Source organism: Pungitius pungitius, chromosome 17 (assembly GCF_949316345.1).
Source record: "Pungitius pungitius chromosome 17, fPunPun2.1, whole genome shotgun sequence".
Classification (NCBI taxonomy): Eukaryota; Metazoa; Chordata; class Actinopteri; order Perciformes; family Gasterosteidae; genus Pungitius; species Pungitius pungitius.
Window position 1 is genome coordinate 8,760,089 of NC_084916.1, and position 20,598 is coordinate 8,780,686.

The 20,598-nt window shown below is 39.8% G+C and overlaps 1 protein-coding gene across 5 annotated transcripts in view; it reads left to right on the forward strand.

Annotated features, from left to right (window-relative positions):
- csmd3b (CUB and Sushi multiple domains 3b) overlaps window positions 1-20,598 on the forward strand; it is a 281,884-nt gene that overhangs the window by 242,419 nt on the left and 18,867 nt on the right. For 3 of the 5 annotated variants that reach the window (XM_037473630.2, XM_037473631.2, XM_037473632.2), the window contains 17 exons: window positions 1,266-1,370; window positions 1,487-1,605; window positions 2,117-2,186; window positions 2,701-2,817; window positions 3,072-3,281; window positions 4,085-4,273; window positions 4,921-5,098; window positions 7,578-7,723; window positions 9,926-10,006; window positions 10,602-10,715; window positions 10,810-10,998; window positions 11,257-11,403; window positions 13,683-13,871; window positions 15,201-15,386; window positions 15,830-16,024; window positions 16,866-17,039; window positions 18,725-18,898. In XM_037473630.2, coding sequence (XP_037329527.2) covers window positions 1,266-1,370; window positions 1,487-1,605; window positions 2,117-2,186; window positions 2,701-2,817; window positions 3,072-3,281; window positions 4,085-4,273; window positions 4,921-5,098; window positions 7,578-7,723; window positions 9,926-10,006; window positions 10,602-10,715; window positions 10,810-10,998; window positions 11,257-11,403; window positions 13,683-13,871; window positions 15,201-15,386; window positions 15,830-16,024; window positions 16,866-17,039; window positions 18,725-18,898 — 2,583 coding nt within the window. Of the gene's footprint in view, window positions 1-1,265; window positions 1,371-1,486; window positions 1,606-2,116; window positions 2,187-2,700; window positions 2,818-3,071; window positions 3,282-4,084; window positions 4,274-4,920; window positions 5,099-7,577; window positions 7,724-9,925; window positions 10,007-10,601; window positions 10,716-10,809; window positions 10,999-11,256; window positions 11,416-13,682; window positions 13,872-15,200; window positions 15,387-15,829; window positions 16,025-16,865; window positions 17,040-18,724; window positions 18,899-20,598 lie in introns of all 5 variants that reach the window. The other 2 variants (XM_037473628.2, XM_037473629.2) reach the window with 1 other exon arrangement.

The following is a 20,598-nucleotide window of genomic DNA, read 5'->3' on the forward strand; positions in this document are numbered from 1 at the left end:
GATACCACTTAATGTAAGCTTTAATGATATTTACTGGTTATATGAAACAACTGTATAAGAGTTATACATTTTCAAGTTGAGTTTTTTTAATGTTTTATTTAAACACATGAGTATATTTTACTTCTTCATGATGAGGAACATTGGCGTCTTATATTTTTCTTGAGAAGAAATAAAAATACAATGTGTCTGTTTGAAATATAAATTGTAATTCCCTGTGCTCTTGGAACTTATACTCAAGCAAAACATTCATTCCGCCCTGCATTTCACGACACCATCCAATGGAGTTTACATCTTACATCTTTTGGGGACACTAATACGGCTTTTATGGAAGCCAAGTGTGATTATCTGCTTGTGTTAAATAATCTTTTGGAAATACTGTACTGCATCTGTACTGCAAACTGGATAAGACATTATATTGTTGGCAATGAAATAAAAGGGCTGTATTTCCACACACAGTCATAATCAAGTCATAACATGCAGGGTGAAACTGCTAATTAATCTTGTCACACATCCCCAAAATAAATGTAATGTTTGAATCTACGCAGTTAATTATTTGTCATTTATTATGGATTCAACCATTTTTTATTTTCCATTATGGTAATGACTATGATTTTCTCATAGAGAAATGAACACGGCCAGCAGGGGGGCCACAGACTGTTGAAAGATCCGCTAATTAATTTGCCTCCCAACAGGCATCCAATAACACCCCTCGGCCTGATTCACTGCTCGTTCAGAGGAATGTCTCTTTAACTTTGATAAGTTTGCTGCCACTGAGCAACGCAACATGCAAGAATCTCACTGACCTCTCAGAAAATGTTGAAACTCCACACGTACTTGTTATCAGAAGTGACCCACCAGTGCTACTTTTTCAAGCGAGGCCATAGCATTTTCACAGATAAAGAGATTAAAGGCAAATATTCCTTTACATTAAAGTGGTTCATCATCTAAAACCCTGATGGAATCACACTGTTGCTTCGCTTCAGGAGGACATTCCCCCTGTTTTTTACTGTGTATTTAATCTTTCTACGCTAAGTAGGTCAAGCCAACATTTGAAAAGTGCTTTCAAATAAAACAGATGTCTCATATAAAAGTAATTCCCTTCTCCCTCCTTTGAGAACACGTCACAAAAATGCGGGATTGGGAGGCCCTTTGTTGTTTCCTTCGCTGTCAGATAACCAAGATCTTTTGCTTTCTAGACTCAGTTGGAAAATAATAAAATGTAACCATTGTCCTCTGTTGCTCTTTTCCTCTTTCTTGGCTTTTAGGCACGACCATCCCCCCTCTCTTGAATAGCACTTCTAACAACCTCTATCTCAGCTTCAGCTCTGATATTAGTGTCTCAGCGGCTGGTTTTCACCTGGAATATACAGGTAACATATTTCTGTTTTGCATACTGCTCAATCTGTGGTATATTCTATAAACACAGTATGTATATAAATATTCAAATACTGATGAATGAAAGCTGTATTCCGGTGTTTCTAATCAGCCATTGGTCTGGAGTCATGTCCCGAGCCTCAGACACCAAACTATGGAATAAGACACGGAGACAGATTCATGGTGGGGGACGTAGTACAGTTTTCATGTGAACAAGGATACTCTCTTCAGGTAAAAATACATGTTTGTCTTGATTGTTTGAATTGAAGGCAAACCATTTTTAGGAACACGGAGAACACACACACACACACACACACACACACATGCTAGATGTTGAAGTTGTTTAATGCAAAACAAAAGCCAGATGTGTAGGTGGAATCTTCAAAGCCCGCTTGGCTTTTCTGAAGTGCCACCGTTCACTCTTTTTATCCCTTGGGTGCACAAACCAAGAACTATTTAAACTATGAATCAGAGAGAAAGCCTGCTCTCGGGTGGTTTTCCCAGCTCTTACTCAACATTCAATGCTGTTGTGGTTTGCACAACTCTTGAATAATGTATGCCTCTTGTGTGGTCTACCCCTTTTACTTCATACGACTCTGATGGAGGTTTGCCTTCTCGCCCTTAATAATTGATTAATAATTAATATAGATCATTGGAGAGTTGGTAAAACACTAAACCCAATTATGTATTATCTATAGAAGTGCCACAGCTGTTGACGTTTTTTTTGCTTTTACATTTCTAGGGAAATGCTCACATCACCTGCATGCCTGGACCTGTTAGAAGATGGAACTACCCTGTGCCACTATGTCTTGGTATGTTCCCCCCAACAAAACAACAATGCATGCACACACACATTCACACACACACATACAGGCTGGATGTACTGAGATATTTGCTAACGTTCAGTGCTGCAGGTATGATCCGATGAGTCTCCATTTACAATCCTGCCTCTCTGGAAAATAAGCTGTTTGATCTTTTTGTGATAAGCCGATTTTTTTTTAGCATTCTGTGCACAACATGATTAAGCTTTTAAACGGATGCAGAAGTCAGAGTCTGTCATAAGCATGCAGAGTGTTTGCCAAAGCATTAGCATCCACTAAGGCAAACTGGAGGAAACATACCCTGGACAAACATCTATTTGCACAATGGTAATTTAGCCAAGAAGGGTATTTATTTAATGATGCAAATCATCAGGTTGAAGATACTCACTTGTTCATTTAACAGCAACCTAAAATCAACTCTGTCCACTGTAATTTGTTACTTTTAACACTTTTCCCTTTTTATTCTCCCTTTCTGCGTTGTGTTTGTCTTTTTGTGTGACACCAGCCCAGTGTGGGGGGTCTATGACAGATGTAAGTGGAGTGATTCTAAGTCCTGGTTTCCCTGGCAACTACCCCAGTGGATTGGACTGCACATGGACAGTCAATTTACCTGTTGGCTTTGGTAAGATACACTTTGAAACGGTTTGTGTGAGTGTGTTCTATTGGTTTTCTCTGTCTGTTTTATGTGCCTCTCTTCATGCATCCATGACTTGTATTGATTCATTCATTTAATTACTCACCCACACATGCACTCAATCAGTGTTACCCGCATATTTAATGGGATTTTTGCAGTTGAAGCATCTACAAATGCTTTTATTGGCAGCCTCTGTCAGTCAACTTTTGGATAATTGCTTAAAATATCGAAACTTTTCTCAGGTATCCATCTCCAGTTCCTGAACTTCTCCACTGAAGCAATTCACGATTACTTAGAGATTCGCAGTGGAACGCTGGAGATGGGCTCGGTCATTGACCGGTTCAGCGGTCCGGTCATCCCGAAGCCTCTTTTCAGCACCACCCACCAGACCAGCTTCTTCTTCCACAGTGACTACTCACAAAACAAGCCGGGGTTCCACATCACTTATCAAGGTAAACGCAGCGTCTCTATGAGCCACTCTGCCACATGTTGTGTGCACTGATCATTTGGTAAAGTGAACAGAGCAAAAAGCGTCTGTCTGTTTGCACACAGCAACTGAATCGTATAAACCTGTTTAGACTTAATTACCTTTCTTCATGTCTCAGGAGCGACTACTGACAATATTATGAACTTCATCCAGACAACAACAATAACATTTCTTGCCACTAAAAAGGTTTCTTAATAGGTTTTCAAATTTATTTATTTATTATTATGACAAATCTTGTAAATAGCCCGAATGTGTTCCGGTTGATTCCATTGATCCATCTGCAAATTTCCAGTGACTGATGAATAATACATTTAATCTTTTGACAAGGGCATTATGTTTTAAAACAGGAAATCAAATGTGAACACAAGCTTTCTATTGTTAGATATTATTTTCAGTATTTGTATTGGTCACATGTCTGTCCTAAGAAACAGTTTGATTTAATATGGTACTACTCGATGAAATCAAAAGAACAAGAGCTTCTTTGAAGCATGATACCCTGTCTAACAAGTTTGCCTTGTTGAAATGCATCTAGATGTCTGCAGCTGGTATTTTGGTTGTAGCTCCCCACCATGTTACCTGTCAGTATTATTTGTGATTATGGCTGCAAGTTGCAGTTAGTCTTCATCTGAATCCAGAGGAGTTATGAGCTAGTTGTCTATGACACAGACTTGTTGTATACTCAGTGTTGAATGGATGTATTTATCGTCTCTCACTGAGAGACTGAATTTGACTATTTCTCTTGCCTGACCTGGGTTGTTGTGTCTGCAGCCTACCAGCTCCAGAGCTGCCCAGACCCTCGGCCTTTTCGAAACGGCATTGTGATTGGCACTGATTTTAGTGTTGGGATGACGGTGTCGTTTGAATGTCTGCCCGGATATTCTCTGATCGGAGAGGCTTCCCTCACATGTTTACATGGAATCAGCAGAAACTGGAATCACCCACTACCGCGATGTGAAGGTAATAATAATAATAATACGGAAGGGGCAGAAGGAATCTTATTACAATGTAAAAAAGGCTGTGTTCCATGTGTTTACAGCTAGATGTGAAATTACAGACTGTGTTGGTCCCTTCATTGCTTTTAGTTAATTTAATAATTCAAATATCACTTGTTGTGGGGCCTTCATGTAACCAGATGATAAGCAAAGGTTATATATGTGTGTCTGGTAAACAGTTATCCAGTAACCAATACCATATATGTCATTATATACCTGCCCAAACCATTCTGAAAAACATTTTCCTTAATTTTTGCTTTTTTTAGAATGTAACCAGTTGATATTACATGTAATGTCGGGAGCATATCATTAAACAATATCCTTCTACACTCATTCAAAGACCCTTAATCTAGAAAACGGTAAATAGTCTGTCCAATAGCTCTCAGCCATAGTAACATCACTCCTGAAGAACAACTACACTCCCGAGGAATACCTGTGCTGCACAACCAAAAGAGTTCAATTAGTTGAAGGCATTAGGGTTTTATCCAGCGGTCATTACATTACTGATAAAGACGTTTGCTCTCTCAGTCATCCAGATAATTACTAAAGCTTCATAATGGTAATACTCATTTGCATTTGTAAGTGTAATTCTGTGAATCTTTTGTCTCACAGCTCTTTGTGGTGGCAACATCACATCATTAAATGGAACCATTTACTCTCCTGGTCACCCTGAGGAATACCCCAACTTCCAGGACTGTGTGTGGAGTGTTAGAGTTCCTCCTGGACACGGCATCTACATCAATTTCACTGTACTGAGCACTGAGCCCGTATATGACTACATTACTGTCTGGTAAGTGTTAAGTTATCTTTACTGCATATTACTGAATTGTTCATTCTCAGTGTGTGTGAGTCTGCTTATCAGCTGTTATCACCTCTTCCAACCTAATAACTATTTATTTAAATAAAGATTGTCCATATATGTGGGGAACTCCTGCGTCACACCATCTCTCTCACACGGGATGTCCTGCCATTTAACATCTCGTCAGAGCTGGCCTCTAATTTGATAGATTCCTGCAAGGGTAACTATGACTACAGACGTCTCTCCCTGAATATAAAGCTCCTCTGACATAAGTTCCCTCTTACCATGTTGTATCTGTCTCTCTATACCTATAAGTAGCTCCCCTTTCCTCAGTACCTCAATATCTGCTTTATATTCTTCTTAGGGAGAGCAACCATTGGCAACACCAGACATTTTGTCAATGCAAAATGTTTAAACAAGTGATTAGACACCCTGTTACATGTTTATCTGCAAGTGCTCGCTGGAAGCAGAAACATTGTACAAAATATTTCCATGGTTGCCACATTTCTGCCCTTCTCTATAGCTACAGCTTGTTTGCTATAAATAGACGGCGTGGTGCAGCATAAACAGTTTAGAAACATCCTGGCATACAGGCAGGGCGAGGCAGGAAAAAACACAACAACAGCAGTGTGAGACACGGTTTGCTCTGATACCTTTCCATTTATTTTTAGACCAACAAAGAAGGACCAAATGTCTGTCTTGTACGTTTGTTAGTCTGACATAATGTAAGCCCTGTCAACCTTCCAGATTTCTAGGTTTGGCTGGTCCCAGAGCCTTCAGGAAGCTTATTATAAAAATACCCTTCTAGATAATTAGAAAGTGCAGCACAATTTACTTATGCACAACACATACCTGGATGACTGTATCTATATGGACAGTATATCAATATAATAGGAATTACCTTTCCTTCCCATCCTTATTCTCTACTTGAACATACGATCCCGTCACAGAACCTGAGGTCACGCACAATATATTTGGTAAAGTTTATCCTTGGTAAAACTTTAGATGTGGATAAGGCTAAAGGTAATGCCTGGCCTCGACCCAGCGTGTTTCCCACAGCCGTGGGTGCTGAGGCGTGTCCTTTTCCTGTACGGATGTAGGCCATTACTGCAGTATGCACCCTGCCTATCACACACCCCCACACTGTTGATCTGGTGGCCGTCCACCTACAGACGACTGTGTGAACTCCATGAATTGGTCGCACAGCGTGTTACTGACCCTGCTGTCAGCTGGAAACAGTGAACAAAGAACGAGAAAGCCAACCACACGCGAACCCACACAAAAGAAACCCCTCACAATGTGAGTCACACAGACACAAAGTCGGCTCCCTGTAGAGAGGGGTGCGAGTAGCAAAGGTGTGATTTTCACAGCGGTCTTCAAAGTCTGCAGCCGGCCAACATGACAGTTGGTTAGTCTGCTAATTGGCCTCATACAGCGGGGCTTATGGCAGGATTCCACTGTACGGTTTGACATATATGTCATCGATGTTACCGATGCGTGTGTGCGACTTCACACACTAAAGCCTTCTCTCTACTTGCCACAATGTGCTCATGAGTAAGAGTATGAGGAAGCATCATCAATAAATCATCAGATCATCAGAAGTAATGAATGAAATCTCTCTAACAGAAGCACTCAGTGTGAATCAGCACAGTGGATGATTCCTTACATAACCTGACAGGTATAATTGCCGTCATCCAAAAACACTTAACAGCAGGGACTAATCAGTCCATTTCATTTCATGATACTTTCTAATCAGTGAAAACAGTGTTCTGACAGCTGGGGGCTTGTCCATTAAAGGTGAAATATGCTCAGGATGTTGCACAGAGCTGGCCTGCGAGTTGACAGATGTCATACTGTCTGCCCTCTGTGGTAATTGTGTAACTTTTCACAAATGCCCGGGCTGATATTAATGGGTAAACTAAAGCCAGGTCTACAACAAGACTCCCATTTGTTATTATTATGAACTGTTGGCAGTTAGATCAATATTTATGAACTTGGGCATCCTGAAGAAAGAACAGGGGAGCCGTGGTTTTGAAATGTGTGGTCATCAAGAGCCGAAAAGGAGCCGCTCTTTGGTAAGTAATGTGGAATCTGAGTATGCAGGGGTTATATGTCTCGCTGATTGCTGGGACATTGTTGTTTGGAGAGTGAAGATGAGCCCAGAGCCATGCAGCAATCGCTTGTGGATGGCGGTACTTTGTCCAACATTCACAGGCGATGGAGCAGCCGTAAAGGCTCCTCTTTCTTTGTTTGTAGCCTTGGAGAAACCATTTCGTTATCACAAGTAGCCATTTAAATGCCAGAGAGGATGGTAATAATTTATTCAAATTTTACTTTAAGGTTGACTTTTCTCTCGTGTTGTTCTATAAATAAAGACCACTTTCTTACGTGTCTATAGTCATTCAGCACTCCCTTATTAACACTACATGTCTGTGTGTGTGTGTGTGTCTGTGTGTGTCTCTCTTTGTAGGGATGGTCCCGACCAATCATCTCCTCAGATTGGCCAGTTTAGTGGAAACACGGCTTTGGAGTCTGTTTACTCAACTTCAAACATCATCCTCATCAAGTTCCACTCTGACTTCTCCGGCGCCGGCTTCTTTGTCTTAAGCTACCACGGTGAGACACCACAACATAATCCATTTAGTTCCAGATTTAGCGATGGAAACATTTGATTGAGTTTGTTAAGTTGCAATACTATATCTTCATTACCTTTCTCTGAAGTTGATTTTGTTGTCCTGAGGTGTGGAGGTAAACCTGTAATGCAGTTGCCGCTGCAGAGGTAGCATCGATCTGTTTGTTGTTGTGCTGGACTCTCGGTAGCTTGATCATCATTAGGTTCCACTCACACCTGCTTCCTTTGACTCGTTGTGACTCGTGAAGTTTGGTCTTTCACTGGAACTTCTCGTTTTCTGAAGACCTCTTGGTCACATTGGCCACAGTAAATTGCTTTTACAGTCAAACAATGTTCAGATACTACTGTCATTTTGTTTTAATTGGTACTTTCATCATGCAAATAAATCATCATTCAAAGAACAAGTAAGCCTTTCGTTTTTTACAACAAACCGCAGTATTAAAAGACTAAAGTCCTTGTGGCCTTTGTAAACACTTCCAGAACTATTTCTGCTGGTCCTGAGCTGCTTTTTTTTCTCCATGTCCAAGCTTTATATGCCATCCAATTTTTCATCCATTTCAATCTTTTGGCTGTGGTGCACTTAGATTTCCCCGTCCCTTGATTACAATATGCATACTATCTACTGTTCATAATAATGTGGAAATTATTGTGGAATTAATATATTCTGATAATGTGATAAACTAAATTATATCTATATAACAAAGAGGAACCCTTGCAGATGAACCCATCTGGAAAGCTTAAATAATGTGTTATCATCAAACCAAAAATGAAAGAAAAACACTCCTAGAAATGCTGCTTTTATTTCTTGTTGTCAGAAAGTTTTAGAAAATCAGCACTTTTTCTCAAAAGTTTATGTTCAGTGTTTTTGTGAAAACAAGTCAAGCTGTTGTGTTTTTGAGCAGGCTTTGCTTTTTCAGGCAGATAGCATGTTGTTAATGAATATTGGTTGGTAGATTTGAACAGTCAGCTGTCACACTCACACAGGAACAGCAGTAGGTGAGGATGGATGCACAGCAGACAGTGGCAGCGATGATGGAGAGATGATGACATGTATGACAGTGGTTGTGAGCATTGTTTTTTTTTAGACCAGGGGAACGAGAAAAGATGAACAAGAAGCACTCCCTGTTTGATTGTATCGAGGTACCCAAAGTCCTTTGCTAAGAAATACAGTAAGAAATAGCACAAATCTTTACAGAGTTTCTTGAGCAGGAGGTAGTCAAAGTTTCAACGTGTCTTCCTCAGACTCCTTCAGTGATAGAAATTCTCGCTTGAAATGCCAAAGCAATCTTCAATCGACTGTTTGGAGATGTTTATCCAGGTCATTTTCTGTCCATTCATTCATCTCCGGGTCAGGGTTCTGAATACCAGTGTCTCCATGAAGTGATGAGGAACATGCAGGGGTAGTGATAATGTTGTCATGGACGGCAGACCGAGAAAGTCAATGTGACATGACTGTGGAAGCGGCCACAAAAAAAGGTCTTGGAGCTTAGTGAGATCAATGACTGCTCACAGTGATCCTCTCCTCCTTCGTGCAGAATTACTGACACATCTGTATGATTAAACACACACACACACACACACACACAATGATGCACACACTCAGACATGCACACGCAGGGAGACCACAAGGCTTTGATATGCATGAGAGCAGCAGATACTATTGGCAGGTCTCATTTTCATAGTCAATTTCATCCTGACTTATAGCCCTCAGCCCTTTCTCCCTCTCCCTCTTTAGCCCTTTCTCTGTTTGTGTCTGTCTGGATCTCTCTCTCCGATCTCCCTCTCTGTTAGTGAGTGATCTATGGTCATGCAGTAATATTGATTACGGCCCACAGCTCAGTAGTGTGAAGGCAGCTCCTTTTTATGATGGAAGGCGGTGCTGTATCGGTTTTTGATGCCGTGCCAACCTTGCCTGACCGTTTGTTCTTCAAAAAGTGAAGTTAAACTGAAACACTGAGGATGAAATAAAACAGACACCAGGTTGTTTTTTTCTTAAATATGTTTCATTACACGCATTAGCCATTGGTGCAGGTAAAATAAACAGTAAAAAAGACACTTCTTGCCAGCTTTGAAATGGTCAAAAGTATTTTTTTTTATCTTAATTGACCTTATGATTCCGCTCACTCATTCTTATACAATTTCCCTGAAATTGTCCTCCCTCCCCTCTGCTGTGTCTCCTCTACTAGCCTACCAATTAAGGATTTGCCAGCCTCCTCCAGAAGTGCCCAATGCTGACATGCTGATGGAGGATGGCGAATTGGAGATAGGTGAGCTGTCTGTCTGCTTGCGTTCCCTTTAACCACGTCAATGTGATGGAAAGCAAACCCGAGACATGTCACTTTGCAGTTCCCAGCATGAGAACAAACATCTCCTTTGTAGCATACTTTATTAAGAGCAAATGCGCATTTACAGAAGTTTAAACCAAAATCAAAAACAACATTTCTTTTACTGTCATGTTATTTTCCAATCCAGAATGTTTTGTTGTGTCCTTGTCTTGAAGACATGTCCTAGAGAGAGGTCTCTCGCTCTCTCTCTTTTTTCCAATACAATGAATATTGCATGAAAAACTCAATAGGAACTATTATAAACTTAAGTTTCCTCAAAATTCTGGACCAAAACTCTAGATTGATTAATTAAGCACTACAGATACATTATTTGGGGATACTAAATAGTACTTTGCAGTTTGAAATGTTACTTGAATTACATAAGAATCATTGTGTTAATAAAGTGTATTAAATTAGTCATATCTACAAGCGGCCACGGACGATTTACTCCAGGAGATCCCACAACAAGGTTTTCTTTTTGCCGCTTTATTTAGCATTCTAAGCACTCTAACAATGTATAACCTCTTTGTACATTCAGGTGACATCATAAGGTACAGATGCCATCCTGGGTTCTCATTGGTTGGCAGTGAAATTCTAACCTGTCGCCTCGGAGAAAGACTACAGATGGATGCATCACCTCCAACATGCCAAGGTGTGTTTTTTATTCATTTTGCAAATACCATACGTTAAAACTTTTGGAAAGTATTTGCATAGTCATAAACATCACCTTTGTCTTCTCTCTACAGTCCAATGCCCTGCACAGGATGTGCGATATGACTCATCAGGTGTCATCCTGAGTCCCGGTTGGCCCGAAAGCTACCCCAACCTGCAAACGTGCTCATGGAGCGTCACCGTAGAAAAGGGATACAACGTCACCATAACCTTTGAAAGTTTCCACACTGAGAGAGAGTTTGACGTATTGGAGATTTTTGATGGTAAAAAATGTGCAATCATTTCTATAAAGCACTCACATAGTATTGTTAATACTCAGCTAAGAAGGGCAATATCTTCTAGAACCTCGTGTAAGCATTCACACGGCCACACTTTTTTTCTTAAAAGCATTAAGGTGTTGATATGATCAACATGGGAGGCCATACAGTTAAAGCCACAAATATACAGGACCAAAATAGGACAAATCACAGGTTGTTTGAGCTGCTCATTCTTTCTCCTTTTTTTCCTTTCAATTCTCTAAGGTCCAACAGCCAACAGTCCTACTCTGGCAACTCTGAGCGGAGACATGCCAGCACCCTTTAACCTCACAACCTCTGGTCACCAGTTCCTGGTCCGCTGGTCTTCGGACCAGGGCACAAACAAGAAAGGCTTCAAAATGCGCTATGTTGGTGAGTACCAAAGTATGTATCCCAACTTTATTTTACTACTACTTTATATCATCATAATGCATGGATATAAGAGACAGACAGAAAGACACTCTTGAGTGAAAACACAAAATAGTGTAAATTTAGACGATTATCATATTTGGATTTTGAAGAAAAGTAAGTTTGGATTTTAACAACAAGCAATCTAAGAAAGTTGATACAAATAAATGAATAAAATGTGTATGGTACCATTCACCGGCATGTTGTTCCTCCATCATTGACTTACTCCTTCTACCTTACTTCTGTCTGTCTCCTAAAGCAGTTTACTAAAGTGCATTATGGGTAACTGTTCATTCGAGGAAAGCATCATGAGAGCAATCTTTGCATTTAGTCCCTCACCTGGGCTTGCTAAGTATTGACTGCTGGGCATTAAACACCTTCCCATGGGCTAGGAGGCTTGAGCACTTTATTCAAGGGTATTGGTTGACATTTAAGGGGCAGATACTGTATTACCTGTTCGGCTTGCTTTTTCACTTCATACAGTCCAGTCACACGGCTGTTTCCTTAACCTTTAAATCACCACTGGTGTGGATGATGAATTATACGCTGAATAGTACCAGAAAAGCCTCCCAGGACTCTCACACTCAGTAACCTTCTTTGACGTTGTGATTGATGTGAGCATCTGCAAGGCTCTTTAAGCATATGTTATAAGCCTGCTAATGCAATGCTAATGCAATGGTCCAACTTCATTATTCATTGTTTACTTGGATAATCAGGCCAGTTTGTGACAACATCCTCCTCCTGTATGAAAACAAAACATTCTCAGTTTGTCACATGTTATAATGAATGTGTTCTCATTATTGTGTCAAACCATCTCCCTTTGTTTTATAAAGAAACATATTTCTTAGTCATTATAACAAGATATACTGGTATTTCATTATATAAGGGGAAGGAGCCTGAACTGGATCTAATTGGATATTGTCAGCTTGCTGCTTTGTCTTCAGTACATCCCGGTTCAATGATACCAGCCGAAGGCTTTAATTAGAAATCACTGACCGTTTCCAACCAACCCTTTCCGGCACTGATTATGTGCTTCCTACAAAAATAAAACAGAGTAAATGGAACAAAACTCCCTCCTTGACCCTTAAAGGTGGGCACAGCATTTCTGAACATTTCTGAAGATTGATATTTGACCTCATCACTCCCAAAAATTGCCCCCTCCAGATTAACTGATCCTCTTCAACTGCCTGCTCGTTATTCATCCACGGCTACTCTCCCATTTCTGGCTGCTGATTGGCTGGAATACGAGTCATGTTGTTGGATTCCCATGTCCAGAGCCATGGCTGTGCATAAACAATGGACTTTTTAATTTAAATGCGCACACAGAGTGAACAGCTAGCAGAGCGTGAGGAAGTATTCGCTGAATTTGAAAGAAATTGTGTGTGATTACGATCACGCCTTCAACTGTTAGTTTGGATTAAGAATCCCACCCTATGGATACTGGTAACAGTAACCGTCCGGGGCGGGTATCTAGAAGAGGCTCATCACCAATGAACTAGGCCACTTAAGAACTAGATCAATAATAAAGACCAAACAACTTGCCCAAGCTAACATCTGACTGCACCTTAGAAGCCTGTGACGGAGGAATATGAAGAAACTGTTAATGGAAACGTATCATGTGAAACACAGACTTTTATGTACTGCCATAGATACACTGTGGGAGAAACATCTATTAACAACTTGGAAGTGATTACATGACTGGCAATGCTTATAATATTATTAACATCCATGCATGCGTTTTATGTTTATTGTAGCAATGATCTTAAGCAACAACAATTGGTTACTAAAGATGGAATAACCACACATTAGTACAGAACAACAGAAAATGGTGCTGTTGGCTCAGGCATGGTTATAGCATACTGTATAGTGTGAAGTGTGAAAAGGTAGTAGTAACACTTTCCATAATGCCCATGTTGATAATAAAATATAACCTTTTTTATAATACGCTATAATGTTATTATGGGTTACTTTAAGTGGTCAATGCTTGCTTTAAATTATACATCAATATAACCACAATAAATCTATTCAAGAACCACACACAAAATATGTCGTAAGGATGTTTTACTTTGCTTAACTCTGGCTACTTAGAGTGACGTATAATCCTAAATTAATGAGTGTTGCAAAGCGTGACCTTATGAGTCTAATGTGTGTCTATACAACACTGTTAATGACCTTTTATGATTATTTTTTGGAGACATTATGAATATTTAGGAGTGCTCAAAGTTACGTTTCGCCCTCTCCAGCTCTGTACTGCTCGACCCCAGACTCCCCGCTCCATGGCTCCATCTCCTCTCAGAGCGGCGGCCATGTTAACAGCGTGGTGCGCTGGGCTTGCGACCGTGGCTACCGTCTCATAGGCAACGCCACAGCCACCTGCCGCCGCTCGTCCCTCGGCTACCACGCATGGGCCTCTCCGGTCCCTGCGTGTCTAGGTGTGTTTGTTTGTCTTTGCATGGAATGTGCGTCTCCTTGATGCTGAACTAAACCAAAGTGTGTTGTGTATGTGATGTGGAAAAGTACGACAAAAAGATTTTATTTGATTCCATCTGCAAAGTGTGCAAAGCAATGAGTTGTGAATGTACAGTTGAGCAAACATCAAACATTTCAGACTCATGGTCCAGTTGAGACAAGACAATGAATATTTAAAAAAAACGTAAAATAAAATAATGATATATTAATGCCATATTTACATATTTCTTTTTGTTTTTGTATATACATACAAACAAAACAAAAACACCACAGTGCATAGGCCTAGCAATGCATCACAGCTGGACAATGTCAGCTGGGACTGGTAGCATGTAGTACTAAGCTTTATGTTTGTTAAAGAACAAAACGATTTCATTGTCTTGAGTAATTAAGCCGGAAAAATAATAATGCATAAAAATGCTTAAGACAATATGGAAAGTATTTATTCCTTGCACTACTCCCTCTCTGTTGCTTTAATAATATTCTCATTACAAAGTAATAAGTGAAGTGAAGATTGAATGGTGTAATATTACAGCCCGTTCATTGTGTCATGTTAACTAGCATTAAGTAGGTATGAATAATAAATTGAATCCATAAATTTGACATAATAATAAGTGACTTTACTTCTAGATATTATAGCTAACACGGATGTATATTTCTTAAATAAATAGAGAGCATTGTAGAAATATAGCAATATATATATATGTATATATATAAATATATGGCTCAATTAAGTGAGAAGAAAAATGTGTGAAGCAATGTTCATAAGAACAGACTTGTAATGTCACATTTAATTGATATCCATTTTGTAAAATAGAAGAGAAGAAAACATATTATTCCTTCTAATGGGTTGCATAACATCTTCCTTTCTCTCAAAGTGTGAAATAAAAACATACTGGAATATGTTCCACAAGGACTAAATCACTATTTAATGTTGCTTTCTTGTCTTTTCCAACACATCAAATGACTGTTTCAAGTCCCAGTCTGTATCTGGTATGGATATGACGTCTATTTTAAACCAATATGGACTGTGAAGCTGCAATTTCAGGATGTATTTTGCTGGAACTGGTTGGAACTGAACATCAAACGTCTGTTGATTGTACATTGTTTTTTTTATGGCTCCATTGAAGAAACAATGTGAGCGTGTTTACAAATGCACGAAATACAGCAGAAACCTTTCAAACAAAGTACATCAAACCTGCCCACCTGGCAGACATAAAGTGTGCTTTAGGGCTTTCTGTGTGTGTCTGTTTGCATATTGTCTTATTAACCACCGTGTACCTGTCCTCCCATAGCTGTCTCATGCGGGGCCCCCAAGGCTCCTACAAATGGCGGCGTTTTAACAGCCGACTACTCCGTCGGAACAAGAGTTTCCTATTTTTGTAACGACGGGTACAGACTCTCAAGCAAAGAACTGACGTCAGCCATCTGTCAGCCAGATGGCACTTGGAGCAACCACAATAAGATACCACGATGTTCTGGTGAGTGACACACAGATGGAATATCAGCAGTATAAATACCAAGAGTAAAAGCACTGTATTAAAGTAAATGCCAGGGTGATTTCTATTTTGTAATTTGAAAAATACTCAAATATTGAGAGCAGAAGTGCAGAACTTTTCAGATGGATCCCCCCCAAAAGGCTTCCTACATTACTATGAGGCTATAGAGTTAGTAACGACTCTCCAGCTTTAATATAAATACTACCACGTCAAATCAATAACAATGGTATGATTATCTTGTATATCTTGCATATACTAGTTGATCTGGACATTGCTATTTAAAAAGAATCACACCGTACATCTGCGTGATATCTTCCAGTGATTTGTCGCCTCTGAATTGGCTTTTTCAGTATCTGACGCTGTTTTGAAATGGTAGGTTTGTTGATTGTATGAAAACAAATGGTTTTACTCGTTGTCCTCTGTAGTTGTGGTGTGCTCCAGCATCGGGTCATTTTCCTTAGAACACGGCCGCTGGAGGATCGTCAACGGCTCCCATTACGAATACCGAACTCGCATCGTGTTCACCTGTGACCCTGGATACTACAGACTGGGCCCTGCACACATCCAGTGCTTACCAGCCGGCGTGTGGAGCTGGAAGAACGAGCGGCCGCACTGCCAGGGTGAGTAGCAAAGACATAGGAGGCTTTCATGACGACTGCGACTGAAAAAACTATTTCAGCAATCAGCCAGCAATGATTATTATTTCAATGTGTAAGTATTAAAATTGTAGCAATTAAAACAAATATAAATCTAATGAGTAAACTTCTTTTGGATAATTTTATACACTGTATACACGCTCTTGCAATCTACTCTAGATAACAACGGAACTAATTTACTCCTCCATACATGTCATTAAAAAAAGAAAATCAAGCAAAGAAATAGTCGAGAACTAACATTTTCTGTAAAAAAAACCCTGTTGTTTTTACACTTTCGTTTTTTCACTGATTAACAAATATTTAAATGATTTATTTTAAACATTATTTTCTTTTTCTAAATGTTTACAGTTATTGTACTAAGATGAGCTAACCAGCTATACGGGCTATTCCTATTTAATACAGGGTTAGAGATAGAGATTGATATGCATCCTTCCCAAATAGCAAATATATGAATCCATTTACATTTACATTTTTAAGAGAGGTTTGGAAAAATATTCACTACATAAGTCATTCCATTCTTTCCCTCCATGCTCTAACCAGTAAGTGGTGTGTTTGAATTCTCCTGATTCCTTGACATTTTGAATCAATGTTATTTTTCTGAAAGTGATGCTGTGACATTTGAAACTCTATTATTTTCTTTACCGGAGAGGTTTAAAGTGTCAGAAAAGAAAACTATATTTGCACCAGATTACTTTGATTAAGAGCTCTCTAAAAAGGCAACAACCTCACTGTAAGCAAAGGGCTCTAACAAGTTCTCAACTAACTTAAATAACTAAATCGGTGCATAAATGCTTGTTTTTTTCAGTTATATCGTGCGGTGAGCTGCCATCTCCACCCAGTGGGAAGAAGATTGGTACTCAAACAACGTTTGGCGCTACAGCCATCTTTACCTGCGATGCTGGCTTCATGCTGGTGGGGTCGGCTGTCAGAGAGTGCTTGTCGTCTGGGCTTTGGAGTGGAATGGAAACCAGATGTTTAGGTACATAGCTACAATAGCCAATGATGTGTTCTGTATGTATTGTGTATAATGTGGTATATAGTCATTTTCTGAGAATGAATCTTGATCTCTTCTCAATTTTAAGGCTTAGAGGACATATTCGGGAAACAGACAGTACACACATTAGAAAGGGGATGGTGGACACTGTGATGCCGGTGCCCCGGCACCTTTGTTTGGCTGCACAGCTGCTCCTGTTCTGGCCTCGTCCACCTCGCAAGGAAGACTCTCACAAGCTTCTGCTGTGCACTAAAAGGATTCAGTTTGAAAGTTATTTTTTTTCACATAAATAAGGCATGAAAAAAACACAGCCACTTTCTTCTGTCAGTGCGCCAGCCAGAGGTAACAGATGTTATGACATGCTGCTGTCACGTCTCCGTGAAGCCTTGGTAGAAACAGCGCTTCCCAGAATACTTCATAGGCCGGGGGGGATATAAGAAGCGATTCATAACGCAACAGTTCAATGAAACTTAACCTAGACTGACGAGGAGGCATGATTCTGTCAAAAGTAAATAGATAGGTAGCCATAAAAATTGCTATGAACAGCATCTTTGTCGATAACTTTTATTACTCTTTACTCACTTTATTTTTGTGCTTTTTCAAACAAATCTGATGGTCAACACCGTTACTCTACAATTATTTCTTGCATCCCAATTTATAATTGACATTCATGATTAGGAAGGAGGCTGACAAATCCTGTTAGGTCTGCTGTTAGCAGGTAACGTCTGATTCTTTTCAAGCAGTCACAATATTTTGTGTAGATGGGAATGCTTGTTGGGCTTCCACTGTGATGTTTCATGTGTTTGCTTAGAATCGCACGTCTCATAGATAAACTTGGATAAACCAGGTTTCAAAGTATCATTGCCTGCTTTTAGAGGCCTGCCAGAGGTTTCTGCAGATGTTTAATGTTTGCCCCTGATAAAATACCCCGTACGTAGGAAGCAAAGTGTCTTGATCGAAGCGTTCAACCCTGAAGGTGTGTTTAAAACTCCCAGGCCTACTTAAGATGTTCGTGTCTTGCTGAAATGGTCTCTATAGCCTTGAAAATAACACAGAGAGGCATCTCATGGATACAGCAAGACAGTGAGGTTCAGTATAATTTGGATATATTTGCAAGTTAGCTCCTAGTCACGACCAAAGTAAAAAGTAATAAACAAAAAAGTAAAAAGTCGAATAAAATGAAATAATACATTTTTAATATAACAAAAAAATCAAAAGCACAGTTCAAGCTTAATATTTGAAAGACATGGAATAACAGTGAAACATACATACAAGATAGGTACATTATAGATATTCAAAAAGGTAATGAAAGGAGACAACAGTATGTGTAAAAGCAATACTATCTAGACGGTGTTTGTGGTCATGCAAAGGACATTGCAGATATCCTGTGTGTTTTTTTTAAATACATCAAACACACATAGGCAGCAGTGGCAGCTGAAGTACAGTTGACTTAAGTTGAGCAGTCTTTGGATTAGGGAAAAAGAAGACAATTTGTGCTGGATTTTCTCTACATTCCCGAGCCGACCTCAGTCAGCTTTCAATCCAAGGAACCTTTTCAGATGGCTGTCAGGGTTGGAAAGGGTTCAGCCCGAGCATCATCCCTCCTCTCGTCCTCTGAGACGTTGCTGCTTGTGGTCTGAGTCCTCTGCATGTTTGTCCATGTCTTTCAGCCGGTCACTGTGGAATCCCAGAAGGCATCGTGAACGGCCAGGCAATCGGAGAGAACTTTGGTTACCGGGATACGGTCGTGTATCAGTGTCTGCCCGGCTTTCGACTGATAGGCTCATCAGTTCGCATCTGTCTCCAAGACAACCAGTGGTCAGGACAACTGCCCGTCTGCATACGTAAGGAAAACACATATTTCACTCTCCCTACAGATTCTCCTAAGCTAAGAAATTAACCCAGAGCCCTCCTTATATGTCTCAAGGACAACTTGTCTTCTGGTCTTTTCATCAAAATATGGACAATAAATGAGTGAAAAGTTTACAGTGCTGCAATATGTTGAAAGGGACAGTGGCGTGCGTTTGTGACACAAATCCTTGTCTTTGAGTGTGTTTAGATGTAATAGATGAATAGAGATGGGTCTCTGAGGCCAAAGTGAATCTTGAGGATGCTTGAATGGTGCGGAGGTTTTTGAAATCTTCCACTCGATAGATAGAGAAGCTAAGTAGCAATTGGAGTATGAGGTTTTGATAACGTGCTCAGCATTGTGATGTTCATTTGGGATGTTTTATTTACCACTAGTACTGGTGGTAATGCTGGTGGTAAAACTATAAATTGTTTGTAAATTATTTTTAATACTTTAGGTTTATAAAATTATTTGGACAATTTGGTCACAAATGGAAACTTAATGGAGAGTCAGAGGCCAACAAAGGTCATCTTTATGTTGAGCATCCCATTGCATTTGGACAGGGTTCCTTGACACTGAAGACTACATTGTGATGATGGATTATATTCAGTGCAGAAAAAAAACCAAACAGACATATATGTTTTTAACCATCATTTTGAGGCACTTTTAATTGAAATGCTCAACTGATTTAGCATTGCACTCTTAAAGTTATTAATAATATTGCTCCAAAAAATGTTAATGAAGCGGAACCAGAGAATAAGTCTCAGTTTTATTAAATTGGTATGAGGAGAAAAATATGTAAGTAGAAAAGTGTACTCGGGTGAGTGCATACCTTTGCCAGGTGTGTCTGCAACGACTGCTGCTCTTTTTTTATTAAAGTATTACAAACCACTGAGTGGTTGTTGGGGACCCCTAGTATAGCATGTCTTTACTCGCATAGATCTACTAAAATGTGGATCTCTGCAGCCGCCTCTTCTTTCAGCAGCAGAGCCGCTCTCTTTCTTCGGTGCAGAACATTATAAACAGAATAAAATGTCAAAAATTCCCCAAAGCAATCTACAGATTATGCTCAGCACCTGTTAACCGCTATTTATCTGTGCTCCTGCCAACGTCAGAATACACGCTAAGTTGTATTCATCATTTGGTTTGTGATTCAGTCAATGCTCCGTCGAGTTTTTCATCAAACTACAACTGCTATGTTTGACTGAGGAGTCCAAATAACAGTCTAAACTGAAGCGGTTAGTGATGCTTAGCGCCCCTTCGTGGCCTCTCAAGTGGCAAAGAGTAAGCAGTCAAAGACAGTTTAACAGTCAATATGGTTTGCAATAAACCATTGAATCCAAAAATGCATCTTTCTCCCTTTTTGGGGATTTTAGGTGGTTAGATTAAACCCATTTTCCTTGAGTCAGGATTAGCCCGCCGGTATTTAAACTAAACCTTGATAGACAGTACATACATTCCTCTGAGCATAAAGGATATTAGGCTGAGCGGTCCTGCAGTATGTGGGACTAACTTTCTAGTTACCTGTAACAAGGTTCATGAACACACCACCAAGGGGGTTTGTCTGGTTGAGCTGATAAATCCCAGTTAAATCAAATTTCAGTCATGGGTTGAAGAAGAGTGATTATATATTGACTAAAGGCAACGTACATTTTATATATATTTTTTAATATCCCAGGATGTATTGACCCAATA